Consider the following 20,144-nt stretch of genomic DNA (forward strand, 5'->3'; position numbering starts at 1 on the left):
CAGCATTCTCCAATCTCTTGTTTGGGTTTTTATTAAATAAAGTTTCATACTCTGAAGTGAAGAGATTGCAGGGTTATTTGAGTTTAAGTTAAAAAACAAGGAAAGGAAACAACGAAATCCAGCAAGGAAAGAGCAAAAAACAGAAATTTTTGGTCTTCAAGGTTGCAAAGAAAAGGCTGAAAATATGAACATTTCAGAAACCAAAATTCCTTTTTAACTCATGCATTGGTTGGCAGGGCTTAAGCACAAATAAATAATTTAAATTGCATGGAATATGAAGTGTATTGATTTCCCATTTGTACACTGATACATGGTACTAGAGAGCTCTCCCCAGCTTGTGATAATTCCTAGCTGTTCCACAGGACTCTGCCCATAGCTTGCCTAAGTGGAGGCATTGTTCCTGCAGGCATTATTATGCTTTAGGCAATGCCTCCACTGTAAAGTAAACCTGATTTGAAGCTACCATATGTCTTGATTTTTCCATAAAGGCTGTTTTTTGACACCTGGATTTTTTCCTGAAGGTGCACACACACGCATCTATGTACATATTAAGTCTATTAATCTGTCCATCTCCCCAGCCTCTGTATCTAGGTGTTTGAATTTCTTAACATCAGGAATCCTGACACAGGACTGTTAAATACATTCAAAAACCCTAGATAATGGCAGATTGCATACTGCAGTTTCAGTGTGCACAAAAAAATTGAACATTTCCAAAAAGTAATTACACAGTCTGAGCACTCACAGTACAGAATATGCTCATGTTGCTGCTGGGAACAGAAATGACAGCCATCACTTCAGACAGCCAAGCACCACTGAGATCAGTCATACTGCAGAATATTACCTATGCTTCACACTGCACCGGCTGGCACCGCACTGATTAACCCCTTAAATGTTTAAAGTATTACACTACTACAGTTAAGGATTTGTGGGTGTAGAAGATGCAAGATAAAACACACAAAGAAATTGTAAGTTAACTCCACAGTCAGGACAAAGGGTGTAAGATTAGTCCACTACCTACAAGAAAAAGAAAATTACCGTCTCTGTGTTTTAGAAATGCTGTGCAATGAGTAAATGTAATGCAGGGACTGTAGCAATTAAATGCAAGATACGACTGCTGATGTTTAGCAGATTAAATTCTCATTCAAAAGCATGAAGCCAAATAGATGTAATATTTTACAGACAGATGGGTTAATGTTATCAGTATGTAAATGACAGCTGGATCAGGGAAAACTCTGGGTAGGATTTTGTTTTGTCTAAAATTGACAGATATGTAAGCCAAAATCTGAAAGACATATAAGACAAGAGCTCATTTGCTACTGGTTTTGCTGTACTGAGAAAAGCTGTATCTGTCCTCTATTTGTCAGACTAGAAACATAAACCAGAGACTGTAATGCTAATGATACACTCAGATCCTCCTCTTTTGCTTATGCATTATGAATAGCAGAGCTTAACTGGGTACTTACATGCTTTAATCTCTAAGTCAGTGTGATAAATATTGTTCTTGATTATGTACATGTAACTACATCAACACCAAAGGAACACAAAAGTGTGAACAACATTTGGGCTGTTTGGCTTGGAGTGGAAACACTCAACTAAACTCATGCTTTTATTTGCTGGTACCTTATTTCCAAAGGCTCAAGGCTGCTAATCTCCAAACTATATTACACATTTGGCCAGTAAATTAGAACAAACTATTGTGTATACCTCAAGTAAACACACCACTGAAAGAAACGACAATGTTCTAAACATTATTAACTTCAGCTTTTGCTATACAAATCAAAATCTCACTGTACACTATAGACTTTTTTATTGTTAGACTCCTTGTAAGTACATTCCTTACAAGCTTATTTTCAAAAACTAATTCTCTTGGGCAATGGAAAGCATATAATGTAACACTCCATTTTGTCAATTGTCCAGAGAATTTGGTTAACTCCAGTAGCATTTACAGATTTTAATATTAACGTTATTGTAGGATTTTCTTAGAAGTTAAATTGCAGTTATTGCTGCAATAGTTTATTGGGGCACTGAGAAGTTTACTGACTGAACTTTTGAAACTTGGAAGCAAACAAGGCCTGGATTTTCTTGGCTAACAAAGTGAGTAACAGAGCTGCCCTGTGTGTGCTGCTGGCCATGAGCTGAGTAGGATTTCCTTTGTTTCAGTCCATGACATCTGGGTGTACTTCAACAGTGCTGAGCAACTTCAGCTTCAGCAAAAATCAGCAAAACTGTTCATGTTGGAGAAGGGGCAAAGTAAGGTCTGGCTACTAAAATGTAAAAATTAGGCTATGATATTATTAAAGATCCCACAGAAATCCAACTTTTTTACTGAAAAAAAACCCCTGACAACCCAAAACTCCCCTTGAAATAATAGTTAAAGAGCCCCTTAGTGATAATAAGTCTCTAAATGAAAATAAGAACATAATATAAAAATAGCAGTAATGGCTTAGAAGAAAGGTCTAAACAGCCCAAAGTCCTGTCTCCAGCAGTGGCAATAGCTAAAAGCTATGGAAAATGGTAGGAGTAGAAAATGTAGTGAGACTTCCCAAACTTTCAACAATTTACAGTTCAGAAGTCACCGGAGATGGAGTTAATTCTTGTGAGTGGTTCTTTTACTTTATATTTAGTGTTTAGCAGCTTAATATGTCCAATAATATGTCTGAGTTTTTTGTCTTCATCCTACCAGGACTGAAACCTCACCAGGGTGTGCAAGGGCTTTCCCTGATTCTTGCACCTGGGTTTTCTTCCTGCCCAAACCAAGGCGATGGAGCTGCAGGAGGTGCTGCTCTGAAGTCTCACTTCATTTGGAGATCTGATGTAGCTGCATTCTGCACGAGTCTGTGAGTTCACACATAAATGGAATATTCTCCTGACAGCTCCTGAGAGCTGACACAGTAGCAAAGCACCCATCTGCTTTGTAAATCCTGGTCCAAGTCCACACCATGACTTTTGGGGAGCAATCTGAGTATATTCTGCCTATTGTGGTGGCTACTTATTTTTCTTCTACTACTTTAGTTTTCCCCTTCTTTTGTCATTTCTCATAGAAGAGTGAAAGAGAGAGAGAGAATTGAGTAGGATGAAAAAAATAATTTCTGCATTTTTGCTTTCATCAGAACAAGGAGAAAGCAAATCTTTTAAGCAGGCATGAAAAAGGGATTTTTTCATTCTCAGAATAGAAGAAAAAAATCTTCTCCAGTTTTTGGTAGGATAAACTTTGCTAGTTTTGTCTCTCATTCTTACACAAGAAACAGTAACCCTGAAGAAAAATCTTTTTGGCATCCCAAAACCAGGGCAGCATTAAATGAAGGCTTATACTGTTCATGGACTCCTACATACAAATCCCCAGGAGTGATGCTAGACTGCAAGAAAAATTATTTTACCTTAAATTCCAGAAGAAAATGTAGAGGAGACAGAAACTGATTCTACATTGACACAATGGAAACCAAGTTTTAACAGATTCCCCTTTACTTATGGAAATCAAATGAGCAAAAAAGGCACACTACTTCTATATTATGATGGATTATGATGGATTGACTTTACTTCTATCCTTCCTTTCATCACCTATTTAATACCCTAAAAATTACCACAGTCAGATGTCTGTTATTTACCTGGAAATAAAAACAAAAAAATCCAAAAAAACAACAACAACAAAAAAGAACCAACAGAAAAAAAAAAGGGGAAAAAAATTATAGGGAAAAATATATTTTTCCTCCAGATATTACCAGGTGTGGATACTGCTCATAACAGCATACAAATATGCATATATTTTGGAACCTACTTGTATGTGTAAGCACCAGTTTCAAATACTTCCTTTGATATTAATAGATATAATGTATCTATTGATAAATAAACACAGTGTATAAAGAAAAACAAGCAGTCTGAAAATAAGCACAGCATATAATCCTTGTGATTAATGACAATACTCTAAAATATTAAGTTCTTACCTTTTCCCTTACTAAATATGCTACACATCAAACTCTACTGTAAATCTAAATTTTGTGAGAAGATGATGATGGATACATTGCATTCTTGCTAAACTGACTACAAAGAGCAAGTAACCATACTTGAAATATATTAATAGGGCAAACACCATGAAAAAAAGGTGATGGTGAGAAAGCTTTGGGAAAAGAGATTATGCTTATTTGCCTTTTTGTAGCAGTGGGCTGCATACCACAGCTGTAATGAAGGAAACATTCCAGTTGAGCAGCATTCCTCTGTATCTTTTTCAAAGCCTCTGTGAAGGCTAAAGTAGGAATCACTCATTTGTGGTTGAGCAAATAGCAGGGACTTCTGCATTAAATTTTAAATACATTCTGCCCAGAGGATGATAAGATGTTTAAATCACATGATGAGACCTTACCCATCTAAGCAATGCATTAGGAGTATGAAATGGGATTCAGCATGCTGTGAATTCTAAACTCCCATACTCAGCAAAGAATCATGGACTCACACAATAACAGGTTGGAATTACCATATTATCCTCAAGGATAATATGTCCATTCTTTCTTGGCAAAAGTACAGACTAGACAATATGGCCCAACACCCTGTCCACTCTGAATTTTAGAACTGTCCATAACCTGTTGATCTCAAGAGTAAATTATGATATTGTAAGTTTTATAATAAAATAATACAAAGATTACAATTAATTGTTCACCAAAATTAATTCCAGTATTTTTCTATTTGCTAGATTGATTTTCAGATTACCAGAGCTCAGCCAATGTAGAGATGGAAAATAGCCTGTTGCTTATAGTAAAAATAACTTGTTTTTACTTATTGTTACTTATAGTTAAAAATAACTATTTCTTCGCTATAAAGGCTAGGTAATTTTAAAAACTATTTTGCATCAGATTTATACTATGTTTAAGTTATAGAATTTGTTAGAAGGTGCTTTCCCCATTAATTTTATACTGCTATCAACAGCTTCCTCTCAGAACTCTGAAGATCTCAAGTGCAATTGGGATATGTGGAAGGGATTATTTGTCCTCTGAGTAAAGTGAGCGCAGAAGATAATAATTTCTTAACTAGCCAAACCCAGAAATGTACTTCTTGAAGAGATGTTGAGTCCTAAAGTGTCAGTCTACACCCCTGCAACTCCCAGATAATGTTATGTCAAGCTGTCCCGCAAAACCTGAATTTACTCTTAAAGACCACACAAAAATTTTAATTTTTGTTAATGTTTCAAAGCTGCTCCAATTTGTAATGTCCTTAAAATGTGTTTCTCTGTTGACATTGTAACAGGATTTGGCCATTAGGTGAGTCACTAGAGTTGCTTAACTGAGCACCTCCACGCCCTGCTTTTAACACACTGCAACATCTGACAAACTCCTCCCAGTCCTGCCGAGCGTCGGTGCCAGCGAGGTGAGTCAGCTGCGTCTTTGCTGCATCATCCCTCTGACAGACAGCGCTACCAGAGGATTAAATAACCACACACTGAATAAATCTGAGTTTCAGCATCATCTCTGTCTTAAATGCAAGACACAGTTTTCAGCCCTGTCTTAAACGGCATCAGAGTTTGGCTGAATGTATTCCATGGGTTTTGGGGAGCTGGCTCCAATATTCCAGTGCTCTCCAGTGCATCTCTAAACACATCATGGAATGATGAGGAGCTGTAGGAAGGCAGATATAATGTGTTCAAAAAGAAAAGCCCCTTCTCTTGTGAACTTACACCAAACACAGTCATGAGCAATAAATAGAAGCAGAACAGGGATTCTGAGACTCGATTACTTGATTCCCATACAACCTGTTGTAATTTGATTTTTTTCCAGAATATGCTAATATGGAGTCATTTAGAAGACTCAGAAAGGTCTGCTTAGCCTTCAACGAGGTTCTTTATCCCTGACATAGAGGAATTTACGACAATTCATTAAAATCAGAGAAAAACTATATTAAAATGGACAGAATTGGGGAAAATGTATTGCTAATGGCTTTTATTTAATATAATCATAAAGGAATTGGCAAGAAAAGCCCAAGAAAATTATTTGTTTGCCTCATAAACCAGCTACTGTCCTCCTCCCACTGTCTTGTTGACTTTTTTTTGTAAACATTTGTATTAAAACCAGTGACAGTATAATAAGTCTATTCAGAAAATCTACTTACAATGGCACTTACCGTCATACTTGATTTAATTATCCTCTTTGAAGAATGACTGCCTGTAGGGTGAAGGTGATTCTCTCCCATCTATCTTCCTCTCTGTAATCCCCTAAACCAAACAAAATTCTGAGGGAATAAAATAAAAATGTTTAGGCTCGGACAGTGCTCCTGTTCTTAGTGTAGTTGGAATGTGCATAGAGGGTCTAGAGAATACCTGTAAAGGACAGTAGCTGGAGACTGAGGATGACACAGAATGCTCCATCTTCTACTTGATTGTAGTTTATTACTGCATTTGTTACCCATAAAAAATAAAATGGAGGGAATGTTTCCCTGAAGGTACAAATAAAAGACATTAATTGCTACCAACAAGTGAAAAAAGAATTATGCACTATCAGGCTAAAACATAAATTTTTAATTATGATGATTACGTTATCAATAGTTGACACACTGAACTTACAGGACAAGCAATACAAAATTAAACTACCAGCACATTTCTGAAGCTGAAAAAGAAACTGAAACAAAATGTTATTTGTTCTCTTCTCAAATGCCTTCCTTATGTTCCTCAGAACCCCAAGCAATTGCAGCTGTTGGGAGAACCAAAAGCCACTTTCACTGCTGCCAGTCACACTCCCAGGCACCCTGAAGGAAACCCACAAGCCACAACTTCATCACTGAGGTTCTTCTGAGTTCAGCCATAACTTCAGCAAAATTTACAGCAGAAAAGCATTTTCCTCTTAAAGAATCAGACTTCCGTTGTTCTCTTGCTTCCATTGTCTACCCTGACCCTTCACTGGTATTTACTCTGATCAGCAGTTGTCTTCCTTTTGGCTAGAAACCATGCAGATTTAAACTGCAATGGGCAAAAACGTAATTTACTGGACAAGCTTGGAGAAAGAAAAATAACATAGAAGAAATTTTTAAAAGTAGGGTACGAATTGGGATGTCCTGGAAAACACAGAAAGGACTGGACATATATGAGGTTTCCCACTACATTCCTGCTGGGACAGTCTGAGTACCCTGGAGACCACTTCATATCAAGAAATGTGTATGTGGCTGAGACACTATGGCAGGATAATAGAACTGAGACCTCTGTGAGGCAAGAGAATGGTGCTGGACAAGTTTTTCAGCTGATGGAGCAGTGTATGAAACAAAAGCAGCACAAGGTAACAGCTGCTGCCTTCAGCCCAGTTCTGTTATCTTTGTAGTACATTATTCTCTCAGATGACAGTAAGTACTAAATGTTACAGAGGGTGAAACTCCAGTCTGAGTTAAGTTGTGTAAAATATGGAGAACATTACAATAAAACTGTCTAGAATTACAGAAAATAACAACTCTTTGTAACTGATCCAGATGGAACTCAGACAGAACATGTTAAAGCAAACTAAATTCTTCCATTAAGAAATTACTCACTAACTTCTATTATAAGCCATTTTTAATTCAAAATCGTTGAAACTAATGATTTAAAATACAAAGGATATAAAAAGATATTATGGCACACTTGTGGCTGATTTCAGTCTATTGATTTGTTTAAATGAACTAAAATGTTTGCATTGATCTTTCAAAAGAATTTGAATAAGCCCCAAGAATCTTTACCAGAAGGATCTAAGTAGTTCATCCTACATCCTTCAGTAGTGCCCTCAGGACCCATGTTCAATATAAGGGAGTTATCTGACACAGAAGACAGAGCATCCTGGCATGAAAGTGCATAAACCTGTATGATACACCCTGGATGCTCAAAGATTGTCATTTTGAATGGATTTATTTCAATTTTTGTGGGGCTTTCTGAAAAACAATGATTCTCTGATTTCTGTCAAATTACTTTAAGAGACTATCCACACTACTTTTCTAAAAGAAACCTTGAGCTGAATTCCCCCTTTTATACCTGTTAACACAATTTTTCCTACTCAAAACTTTTAGCTAAAATGAGATATCTAAAATATATGCTTTTTCTGGTGGATACAAGTCTTTGTCACATTTCCCCCCAGAAAAAGAGTCGAACAAAGAACTACTAAGATATTCAGTGTAAACCGAAGTTCAGGAAATTCAGCCTCTGGCAAACCAAGATAAATAAAAAGCTCTTCTGTGGAGAATTTCCCGTTGCAAATGCTCTGCCTACACACAGGTTTTTCAGGGTTAAGCCAAGAGGACTTTTTTTCCATGAGTTCTTTGCATTGTTTCAACTTCTGTGGCGTAAAAGAGCCAAAGGAGTGATCTGAGATAATAAAGCTCCAGTCCAGCTACAGCTTTAACTGGCAGCACTAGTAATGTTCTGGCACCATCTGATGTTTTTTGTTTTGCTTGCTTGGGTATAATCTCTAGGCAGCCCTGCTTTGTTTAGTCAGTGAAACTAAAGAACAAAAACAGACTACTAAGGTCATATGCAGCTTGAAAAAGAATGTTATCGAAATTAACAAACTGGGTTTCAAAACCAGATTGTGCATTAGGTACCTTAAACTGGTAACCCCATGCATAAACACACCACCAAGTAACTCCAAGGAGAATTTGGAGCAGTCCCATTGGTGACAAACTAGTGTAAAATGTGAAATGGGGAGACAATTAGAAATCTGGAATATTTATTATTTCCTAAAACCAAACACACTGCCTTTGAGTGATTCTTTTTCACTAAAGAGGTGATTTTCTATTAAATTTTGTTTAACTTAGTATAAAGTTGCAGTGTGGTGAGACACTAAACCTACTTCAGCTCGACTATAAAAGCATTTAAATAGTAAAAGAATAAAAAAGAGCTATAAGGGCAAAAAGAAAAAAGTTACTAATGAATACACTAAAGACTGCATGATAAACACTAACCTCATGGTAAAAGCACTACTTCTGCTGCTTTATTGTTGATCCCTAGGAACATGAGTATCCCTGTGGGTCCTTTGAAGATTTCATGTTAAAGCACAGTTCAAGTTCTGTACTTATGTCAGAGGAGACCAGCGCCAAAACCATGCCTTGTGCTGAACAACAGATTTGCCATTGTCCGTAGCTCCTGGGGAATTCATTCCACATTGTTGGATCAGTCCACAGGAAAGCTGTGTCACATTGAAGCCTTAACTTTTAAAGGTCATCTCGAGTCGTGAATGGGCTTTAGACATTGTGGACGTGGAGCACTTTGAAGGGAAGCCCCCTTGGACTCCATTGTTAAGCCCACTTTGGTTTAGCACTTAAAGCTCTTTGGACATGCAAAAAGCAGAGGGGCAAAGGGACAAGTACAACAGCGAAAGATGCTCAAAGCTTCCAAGCGGTGTCAAGTGTTTTAGAAAGGAACTAAAAGTTTCCAAAGTGCTTTAGGGGACAGGATGACGCCCTCACATTCCGCAGAGCCAGCCCGCCGTGCCCTCACCACACTGCCTCACAGCCTTCCCTCACGCCTCGCCCTCTGCCTTCCCCGGGGCCGTGAGGAGAAGCCGCGAGGATGGAATCCCTCAGGCCCTTAATCTCCGTATCCCAAACTCCATCTCTCCGGACACCGGAGCCGCCCCCGCCGAGCTCCGCTCCGCTTCCCTCACGCTCCCGCGCGCCTCACGGCCCCTCCCCGCTGCGCGCGCAAACACCGCCCCCGGGGCAGAGTAGCCCCGTGGCCCCGCCCCCTCGCTGCGTGCCCCGCCCCTCCCCGCCCGGCGGCCGCCGAGTCTCTCCCCCGCTCCCCTCACCGAGCGCGCGGCGTGCGCGGCGGAGCCGGTCCGGTGCTAAGATGGCGTCTATCATGGAGGGCCCGCTGAGCAAATGGACCAATGTGATGAAGGGCTGGCAGTACCGCTGGTTCGTGCTGGACTACAACGCCGGGCTGCTCTCCTACTACACGGTGAGGGGCGGCGGGCGGGCCGGGCTGGCGAGGAGGCGCCGGGGACCGGCTGAAGCGCAGGGTGGGGGCGGGGAGGGGACTCGGGGCGTGCGGGCGCCCGGGCGGCCAATGGGGAAGGAGGAGGCGGCGGGAGCGGCCAATGGGGGAGGAGGAGGCGGCGGGAGCAGCCAATGGGGCGGCGCTGCGGGGAGATCGAGCGGCGGGGGCGAGCGGCGCTGTTGTTGTTGGCGGCGGGCGGCGCCGCCGGCGGGAGCGGCCGTGGGACCCGCCCGGGCTCTCCCGGCAGCTCCGGGGCCGCGCACCCTCCCGGGCGGGCCGCGACCCCCATGCCCCGGAGCCTTGCTCGGTGCTGGCCGCGCGCTGCCGGGTCCCGCTGCCCCGGCGCTCCCCGCCCTGTCCAGCGGGAACTCGCTCTGGCCCCGATCTGGGGGCTCAGCCCGGCCGGCGGGCCCGGGGCGGTGCCGCTTTCCCCGGTCCGTGTGCGCCCAGCCGCGCCCGGCGCTTCGTTCCCTCGGCTCGGGGTGCGTTCCCGCCGTGCTTGGCGGGCTCGCTGCCGCCCGGCAGGTGCTTCCCAGAGCCAGATCGACTTTCCCGTTTCCGTTCAGGACTTCCCACTTCCCAGCACGAACTTTTTAACTGCTGTGTGTTAAGAAACAGCGATGTTTTCCTTAACTTTTCTTTTTTTTTTTTTTTTTTAATGATCCCTAACATATCCTGCCTTGCTGGCTTGTTCACTTTTCTTATTCATATTTTTACATAACTTACAAGTATTTTAATGGTACGAATTAATTTTTTTAAAGGATGCACCCTGAAATCTGGAGGCTCACTGGGTAAACTGCATCTGTGCACCAAGTTTTCTTCTCGTGGAGTGTATCAGGCTGAATAAAACATATAAATTAAACCTGTAGTAAGTTGTAGTAGATTTACAGCAAATAATTTGATGTATCACATTGTCTATGAAGCCTTGTTCATACGGAAGCATTGTATATACAACTTTTTTCCCTAAATCTGGATTTCCACCATACTGGGAGAGAGCTTCTCTCCCCAGATGCAGGGCATAAAGCTCTTGCCACAGAACTGTCACAAGCTCTCAGTTTTGTTCATGTGGGTTCAAAATCACTCTGGGATTCACATCACACCTGGGATATAGATGGAGAAATGGAAGTGCTTTTATAGTTCCTATTTAATGGCTCTTCAAATGTCAGCTGCTTGACAGAGATGAATTAGTCAGTGTGGTCTAAGTAGCCATCCAAGGTGCAAAGTCATTTAATACTCAGCTACAGAAATAGAAACATTTACTGATGACTAGTGTGTATAATTATAATTCTGGCTATTGCACTGACTTTCATCCTATGGTCTTCAGCTGTCTACTTATTTATTTCCTATTACTGGGTACCTCTAGTCATACATTACACTTTTATTTTGTATTATTTATTATGTGATGCCTTGAGAAGGCTGACCTAGGACAGAGTCTAGACAGAATTAAGAATAAAGTAGGTATTTATTGGGTTAGGGTTCTCTGTTAGTATAACAACTTTTAGTTCGAAAATTTAAAAACCCTTTTATTAACTACCTATCCTAAAAAGCTCAAGTTAGGTTCAAGGAATAAAATCATGTTCTCTGTTTTATGTACCTTTACCTCTAAGAAGTGGCTGCAGTTAACATTTCCTTCAGAATGCTTTTCCAACCATCAGCTGTCTTTCTCCACATGTATCTCTGAAGTGCCCGCTAGGCCATTCTCCAGCCATCTGAATTCATTCTCTTACCTAAGGCTGTGTCACGCTGAAAAGATCTGCTCCTCTGGCACGCCCTCCTCTCCATGTGTGCTGGCATGGTTGCTCTCAGGGTGGCAGGGTCAGCAGGAGCAGTGCTTGAAGGATAACTCGGATCTATTCCAGCTGATCACACTCTTCTCAAGAGCCAATCCTGCCAGTGAGAAGGTGGTAGGACGCTGTTTGCTTCAGCTTTAGAGTAGTAACTCCTGAGAGGTAATTTATGAGGCTCATAAACAGCATTAATTTGAAATATTGGCAGGTTTGGGGGTTTTATTTATATGGGGCAATGGCCTGTTGTGCTCTGCACAGGTAGGTTTGTGTTTGGAAGGAACTGTGTGATCAGGTACACAGAGGCGTGTGCCGTGCTCCCTCTGAACCAGTTTCATTCTGAAGCATTCGAGTTGCCTCACTCTGCCTGGGTGTGTGACTGGGTTGGTGTTTGAGCCTGAATTTGGCCCCTCCCAGGAGTGTAATGCATGGCTGGGGTGGTTTCAGCCTGGCTGTCTGGACACACGGTCTGGAAGCAGTTTTGTTGATACGAGGGATTACGGGTACCTGATCAGCCTGTACCTGCTCAGTGTCTCACTAGGCTCCTCAGCCCACTGCAATCCAGTAAGTTCTGCAGACAGGAGACACATTCTCCAAGAGATCCCACAGCCTGTTAACCTTTGGCTGGAGAGCTGTGGAAAACTGCAGGCAAATAACTCCTGATGCAGCTGAACTTTCCATTAGAGCCTGAGCCACAAACTTGTTTCTTCATAGGCGTGTCCTTGTTCCCTTGCACTTAGCCCTCCCTGGTATTTACTTAAAATAGACTGCAGAAAAGCACCCTTAATGTGAAATAAACATTCAAACAGAATTAGTGTGCAATAGCACTGCGCTCTGGGGGGAAAAAAAAGGTTATGCTTTGTCTTTTGGTGGAATGAATAGCTGTTATCCTAAGTATGTTTTGGGTACTTAGATCAGAAGCAAATTAATTCAATGAAATTCCATTTCTGGAATGATTAGAACTTTAAAGGAGCAAGTCAAAAGATTTTACATCAACTCAGGGTCAAGAAAAAAAGAAAAAATGTAATGGTCACATTTATTTCTGTTTTCATTTGTGTGTTTCATCCTCTGAACTTGTATTGCAGTGAACAATAGTAGTACTACTTGCATATGTGAATGTGAATCTTCTCACGTGCATATACAAGGTGTTTTACAAAGACCTTTAACCCAATTTGCCAAATCGTTGGCTTTTTTCCCCCACTTCTGTAGTCCAGGAGTTTTTTTCCTTGTTCAGAATTTAAATATTCATCTTCAAATTGAATTACAATTACTTTTGTGTGAAGTTACTTATGAATTCTGTAATTTAGAGAATATGATCTGGACTTGTCGTCCAAATATTCTTTTCACATGGTTTTGCTTAAACAAATGATTGTCTGATATCAGTAAATGGCCACTTCTTTTCATCTTTTTTTTTTTTTTTTTTTTTTTAAGCAAAATATGAATTAAATGACAGTGTGCCATTTATGCCATTTTGGATCAGTTTGACCAATGGCTTGATGAAGTATTTCTTTTTTTTCTCTCAGTATTTGTGGATTTGTGACTCTACCCATATTTCAATGTTTTCTCTTAAAGGAATAACTTACATATATAAGTTACTGAAGCATTGTGGGTTTTCAGTGTGTTATTGGCTTCACTGAAATATTTAGCAGACAAGTCTTGAAGTGGCTCATTCCTGCCTTCTGCTGGTGCAGGAGCTGTAAAGTTTTTCCATGAGCTGGATTCCAGATGAAAAATACCTTTGTGCTGGTTTATTTTTTCAGCTGAATTTGTTCTGTTGCTTGTTTTGTGCATGTCAGTGTAGAAATGTGTGTTGACATTATACTGGGAAGAGAACATGAAGACAAAGAAATGGTCAAGGTGGAAAGGGAAGTTGAATGCAATTTGCTTTTTGTTTGTGTTTTCTGGCAGAAGTGCTGTCTTAAATACACATCAGCTATAGCTTTGATAACCCTTGGGAATCCTGTAGAAATAATCCAGAGAACCACTCAAGTTTGAAAATCTGATTTAAATTCTAACTTTAAGTGTACTCTTTAAATAAATATTTAAATTGTATTATAAATTAAAAGGAGAACAGGCATAGCTGTGCAAACAGTGCTAAAAACAGCACCAGGGGAAGGTCAGTTCCTTAAAGTATTTTAAAGCTTCGTGGATATTTGGCATTTGGTGATATTGAGAGAACTATTCAAAATGTTGCAGGCTTAAATAACTGCCTTGCACAGTGAATAAAGGCTGCCAAAAAAAAAATAAAAAATTGTGTATGACAGCTTTGTATTGTGTGTTCCTGAAACCAAACTGGGGAGCCTCCCATCATCTTAATGTTTTTTGCACCAGTGAATGCCTAAAAAATGGATTTAAGTGCTATTCTTTTGTTCATCATTCCATCAAACTACTTTTAAAACGTTTGCTGGTCGACTGCTTTCAGGAGCAAGAGCTGTGTGAAATCAGTTGTTAGGAAAAGTAATTGTGGCAGTATGACAGTATCTTTCCCCTCATGTTTTTCAAGACTACAACTAGTTAGCAACTTTAATACTGGTTTTATTGAAGAACTGCTTGTGGGTTGTACAACCCAGCTAATGAGGAGAGGGGGATTCAAATTTTGGAGCAGTTTTATGAATCTTTGGTGGTGAACTGTAAGCAAACATTGACTTGATTTCAAACGATGCCTCCGAAGCTGCAGTCATGGCTCAGTGGCCCCAAGGTAGAGACTTTCAGTTGAATACTTCTTCCAAATACAGTTTCTCAATCAGCAGCTGCATGAAAAAATCCCAAGAAAACAGGAAAAACACACATCTGCTTTTGCACAAATGTTCCCTCTGAGGTCTCTGTTTTCCATTCTCAGATGAAATTATACTTTTTTCTTCTAATAACTTGGTCTGTCACATGTCCTGAAAACAACTCAGTGAGCTATGAAAAACAGACAAAACTGTAAGTGAACTTGTAATAATAAAAATAATTCTGAATTTACGTTCACGGGATAAAAAGTATTGTTGGTTATTATACAGTACTAAATTGAATTTTGTACATAGTTTAAACTTTGTATCCCAGGTTGTGATGCACTGAATAAACTGTTAAAGGATTATAATTTAAGTAGTTGATTCCTCTTTAGTAGTTAGGTTGCAGCTACAGGCAGTTTGTTCTGTAGCTGTGCATTTTTGGGGAAGAGGCTCAATGGAGGGTTCCAGGACTGTGCTGTACCTTTTACACCTTGATCCAGTTAAGGCCTCACGTGTATTCATTTATCACAGGACTCTCTAAAGCAGTGTAATGCTTTTCTGTGGCAGGACCTATAAAATGTTGCCTTACCTATTTCATATAATCCCAGTATCTGCTGGGGTTAGATGAGCTCCAGTAGCAGCTCAGATCTTGCTGCAGTGTTTTATCTTCTGTTTTATGACTGCACCCACAAAAGTCCCAGGTTTAGCTGCACAAACAACAGGGCTGTGTGATGCTGTCCCTGAGCTCAGGGAGTTTCTCCTCTGAGACTTGTGTGTGTCTTGCGAGGGAGCTGGAGAAATGGTGGGCTGGGAACAGCCTGTAAAGTCTTTAAATTGTTGAGGTCTCTTTCTGCTTAAAAAAATGAGCATTGCCTTAGGATTTGATGAGAAAAATGACCATTATGGAAAGTAATCCAAATTTAAGCTTCTCTTGTAGACGTAGATAAATTGCAAAGATTACTGTTTGTAGATACAGCTTGTTCCAGGTTCTTCATCCCTAACAGGAAATAAATGTCCTAAGTGGTTTTGCTCATCTGTGTACTTAAGTTAGGGATTTCCATGACAGCACTGAGTCAGAAAATACACCTCTTCAAGTTCTGTGCCCTTCTGCACAAGCAGAACTCATGCCTGAGAACTTTTGGAGGCAAAGAGCAGATGGGTTTTATTTGAAACCTTAAACTTTGCACACAGCATCTAAAACTCAAATGAAATAATAGTACTGAAGATCAAGGAGCGCTGTGGGTCTTTGGGGCTGGGGTTAAGTATTCTAATTTTGTTTTGTTTTCTTTAAATAGGCCAAATCTTTATTTTCATTTCTCTTAAGAAGTTGTAGGTTACCCGAAATGCCTTGTGTTAGACCAGTTCTGTATGTGATCAACTTCGCTGTGTGGATGTAAAAGAGAAACCAATAAAGGTCACATCTTTTTGGGAGATACCTAAATTCCCCCTGCACTAATACTCTATAGTCTTATTCATTTTTACAGATTTTTATTTGAGTTTCAGCTGAAATTTATCTCATACCGCTGTCTGCTTATAACCTGTTCAAGTCCTTTATTATCACAATCAGTACAGTGTGTATTGAAAGCTTATGGAAAATGTAATTTTGTCTGGTTATAAAACTGAGCACTGAAAAAGATAGCTGCATATTAAAATTTTAAATATAAAAGGAAAGAAAAATGTGGCTTTTTAAATTAGCCATTTAGAGACATCTTTCTGCTGTATGAGTTTTTGTTCAGAGAAATGGAACTATTCCTCAAAACAGTTATGGGTTGGCTTTATTTTTAATAGAATATATTGGATAACCTAATTTCAACCAAAGAATAATAAGGGGAAGTTGGAAGTATTTGAATTGTATTTTTATAAAATCTTAGTTGGGGAGGGGGAAAAATTTAAAATGTCAGCTGAATTGTTTTAAAGTACTGTCCTGCAGCAGCAGAGGAAGGTTTGCTGTTGCCAGTGAGAGAATCCAGCTCTTTGTGTGATGACAGCTGCCTGCTCTGGAGGTCAGGGAATTCAGATACTGGAATGATGGGTGCTTTATTGCACTTAGGTAGGATGAATTCAATTTTGTGCTTTCTTATAATTGGTATTAACCAAGTAAAGCTCTGTGAGAAGATGGTGAAATTGTAGGTACACAGGCCCACACTCTGACCTGTTATTTATCTTGTGATTCTTTTTGCAGACTAAGAGCATTATAATGTTTAAACTAAATTTCCATTCCATTAAAATGTGGTGAACAAGAAAAAGGGAGGCTTTTACTGTATCTTTTGCATCTGACTTGATGATCAGTGGAAATGGGGTTTGTTGGGATTCTGCTCTCCGTTGCACTGGGACAAGGCCTCAAATTCTCTGCATGTCACTAAGGGGTTTAAACCCAACCAAAGCCAGTCTCTTCTGCTGCCTTTGCTTTTTGTCTGCTCTGGTTCTGTGCCTGTGCCCAGCACAGGGAGCTGGGAGGGCTTTGCCCGGCTCGGGGGGTCCGGCCAGTCAGACCTGGTTGGGTCCCTGCAGCCACTGCACTGTTGCAGCCTCAGTCCAGATATTTTCTTTCCTGCTTAGATTATGCCAATATTTCTTACAGAAACCACCAGAGGGAGTGATAAGCTCTCAGAAGTGTCCTCCCATTTTGGGAGAACTCTAAAGGCAGTGAATATAAAATTAAAAGTGTGCTCTAGTGAGCTGTGTCCCAAAAATACACCATTTCTCATAGGAAATTGTTGGAGAAACTTTGTAACTAGATCCTCACTTGAGTTTGAGGTTAAAAAAGAAATACTAAAACAAAACAATGCTCCAAAAAATCTTCCCTATGTAGTTGTTGTCTAAAAAGAAATTATGTATCTGTGGGATACATTACAGAGGCACTGCTGGTCTTTACTTCTATTTCACTTCAACCAGCTAATATATGCTGATGTGAAAACAAGTAGATTAATACTGATGGCTTCTCACGCTCTGAAGACAGCTCTGATAAATTGGAGCCTGAATTGAATGAGAGATCAGCTAAAACATTGTTTGAAGCTCCAAGTGCTGTACTTTTACATTATCTTTAGTGAGTAAGACTGCTTCATTCTATGGGCTAGGACTGCTTCATTCTTTCCTTGTAGCTGTATCTAAAACATGTTGCAGATGAAGAATCATTTGTTATTCTTAAGACTGATATGTCTTGTCCTGCCTTTTTTTTTCCATTAATGTCAGCAAGATTTTATTGTCTAATTGCTTCAGTGAAAATAGGTCTGGTGATAGTAACATCAATATATTGTCTTGATGGAATTATTGATACACTGCTGGAAAGAAGTGGGTATTTCAGAAGATGACAGTAAGAGAATCTGATCATGGGACACCAGTGACAGTTGTTTTCCTGACTTGAAAGAATGTAGTTTGAATGTTTGGATGGCAAGAGAGAAGGGGTTTTATTAGACAGGACTACCTTTCAGATAAGGCTACAATAGCAAGTAATTTATTATTTAAAAAACAGGGAGTGTGTGTGTGGGTAGTCAAAAAACAGCCCTTACCAGGAAACCGAATATTCAGGATGACCTAAATATTTTCTTTTTCTTCTTTAATGGTTTGTGTGTGCTACTTGGGCTTGCCACTATTACCCAACAGCAATGGCTACTGTCAGCTTTGCCTGGGACAGTGGTGGGAATAGCTGAAAGCTCAAGTATCACAATTTCAGGCTGGAAGTGAGTTGACTGTTTAGAATTCCCTACTTGGAGGAGGGTTTAAGCTTTTTTTCAGTGCTTCAAACAGATAAAAAATAAGAGATTGAGTAATCTTGCGAAGCAGGTTAATGTGCAAGTTTGAGCACTGGTTATAGACATGGAAATCCTGTTTTCTGATCTGGGCTCCAGCAGTTTAAATGGCTACAAACATTAACGTTTTTAACTGTAATAATGACACCAGGCTGCAAGAGGAATCTATCTAGGAAGTAGATTTACAAACATGTCTAAACATGAATTTTATATCTGCCTGAAAGGGGTATAAATCAGGGAAAGTTTCTGATAGACGTACAATTTCATTTGTGCAATTCTGCTTGCTCAACTGGATTTTGTTTTATGGACACTTCCCTGAGAACAGGAGAGAAAGCAGGAAGATGTGAATCAGCGTACTGCTGGTTTTTAATATTTCTCAAGTCCTTTCTTCTTACTTTTTACTTTCTAGAAAGGTGTGGACTGCATCTCATAAGTATTTCTTGATGGTATTTAGAAAACTTCTTGAATTAGGATATTGTATTCTTGTTTTTTGAAGGATTTATTTTCCATATCATGGTGGTGGGAACTAACCTATTTTGTAACAGGAATTTATCTTGTTTAATCGGTCACTAAAACGTGATGCAAAAATACTTTATTCTTCCTCTGTTGGTGTGAATAACTTTCTTCTTACTGTATTTGTTAACCCACTGATCTGTTTTTTTTTCTGTTTCAGTCAAAAGACAAAATGATGAGAGGCTCACGCCGAGGGTGTGTTAGACTCAGGGTAAGTGTTGTTTTATTCAGTACTTAATGACTTGCTGTGTATAATATGTCCTAATGGAGAGAACTGCAAGGAGACTTTTGAGGTTTGGGTTCTATTCCTGACTCTGCAAAATGCCAAAATAGTGAAAGTATTTAAAGAAAGAAAACATTAGAAGTCAAGTGATATGCTGGGCTAATTACATTCTATAATTTATATATGGTATAAATATTATACATTTTATATGACATATTAGAAGGCATTCTGTGGCAGAGTAAGATGGGTTAGTTGTAGGATGCTATGAAAAATGTGCTGTTTGCAGTTCTCATTTCTCTGTGTGTGGAGGTCAATATATATGTGTATATATTGATCTGTACCTACAGAAGTCATTGTGAAACTGCTTCCTTCTGTCCTGATTTGTTTTTCTTCTCTTACCATGTCCTTCATCCTGCCAGTTTGGACACTCCTTAGGCCCAGGCTTGAGCTTAGTGAAACACAGGAGGACTGGAAAGGGAAGGGAGAACACTGCTGGCAAAGTTTCTGAAATATGGTTGATGGGGGGGATATACAAATTGGGGAAAGAGAGGTGGGAGATGCAGAGTGGGGAAGCTGAGCATTACCTGTTTGAGACACTCTGGTGTGGGACATTTAGCCTCGACTGCTGCAGTTGTAGCTGGAAGTGGCAGTACTGAAGTGAGGTGAGAGTGCTGTGGTGTCTTTGCACAAGTCCTTTTCCTATATTTTTTCCCATTTCTCATAGAATTTCTGGTTCTAGCATGCAGCAGTTTTGTGGCGAGCTGGAGCAAGTAGGGGGATGGAGTGAGAAGAATGATGGCTATGAATGGGAGTATTTTGAAAGTTGAAGTAAGAGAAGTCTAGAGAAGGGGATCTGTGGTCTTACGAACAACATGATGAGTGTTGAAATAAAACTGTACATTTTTCAGTTACTCCTTCCTTCTGCTGTTAGTTCTTTCTAGTCTTTTTGTGGGAACCTGTAGCTTTCTGAGGCTCAGAGAATCCTCGTTAACTTGAATTCCAGATGAAGTCTTTGCACTTTGCCTTGCTTGATGTATTGACATCTTAATTCAGAATTTCTTTAAGGGAAATGTACACTCAAACCACTGTCTAGAACAAGACATTCCCAAAGATTCATGAGGAAGGTTTTTATATTGTGCAGAAGAATTCAGTCCAAAATGCCATGCCTGCTTTAATAGTGCTGCAAGCCTGTCACTGTGGAGGTTGGCCTCAGCCTGCCAGTTCAGGAAA

The 20,144-nt window shown here is 39.9% G+C and overlaps 2 protein-coding genes across 8 annotated transcripts in view; one reads left to right on the forward strand and one right to left on the reverse strand.

Annotated features, from left to right (window-relative positions):
* The window catches only part of EPS15 (epidermal growth factor receptor pathway substrate 15), a 65,740-nt gene extending 55,861 nt beyond the window's left edge, over window positions 1–9,879 (reverse strand). For 2 of the 3 annotated variants that reach the window (XM_058842520.1, XM_058842519.1), the window contains exons 1-2: window positions 6,302–6,417; window positions 6,106–6,213 (exon numbers count right to left, since the gene is read on the reverse strand). In XM_058842520.1, coding sequence (XP_058698503.1) covers window positions 6,106–6,174 — 69 coding nt within the window. In that variant the 5' untranslated portion in view covers window positions 6,175–6,213; window positions 6,302–6,417. Of the gene's footprint in view, window positions 1–6,105; window positions 6,214–6,301; window positions 6,418–9,740 lie in introns of those variants that run through there. The other variant, XM_058842517.1, reaches the window with a different exon arrangement.
* OSBPL9 (oxysterol binding protein like 9) overlaps window positions 9,760–20,144 on the forward strand; it is a 58,133-nt gene continuing 47,748 nt past the window's right edge. For all 5 annotated transcript variants that reach the window (XM_058842521.1, XM_058842522.1, XM_058842526.1 and 2 more), the window contains exons 1-2: window positions 9,760–9,892; window positions 18,852–18,902. In XM_058842521.1, the coding sequence (XP_058698504.1) occupies window positions 9,782–9,892; window positions 18,852–18,902 (162 nt within the window). In that variant the 5' untranslated portion in view covers window positions 9,760–9,781. The remainder of the gene's footprint in view (window positions 9,893–18,851; window positions 18,903–20,144) is intronic.

This window comes from Poecile atricapillus, chromosome 7 (assembly GCF_030490865.1).
Source record: "Poecile atricapillus isolate bPoeAtr1 chromosome 7, bPoeAtr1.hap1, whole genome shotgun sequence".
NCBI classification, from domain to species: Eukaryota; Metazoa; Chordata; class Aves; order Passeriformes; family Paridae; genus Poecile; species Poecile atricapillus.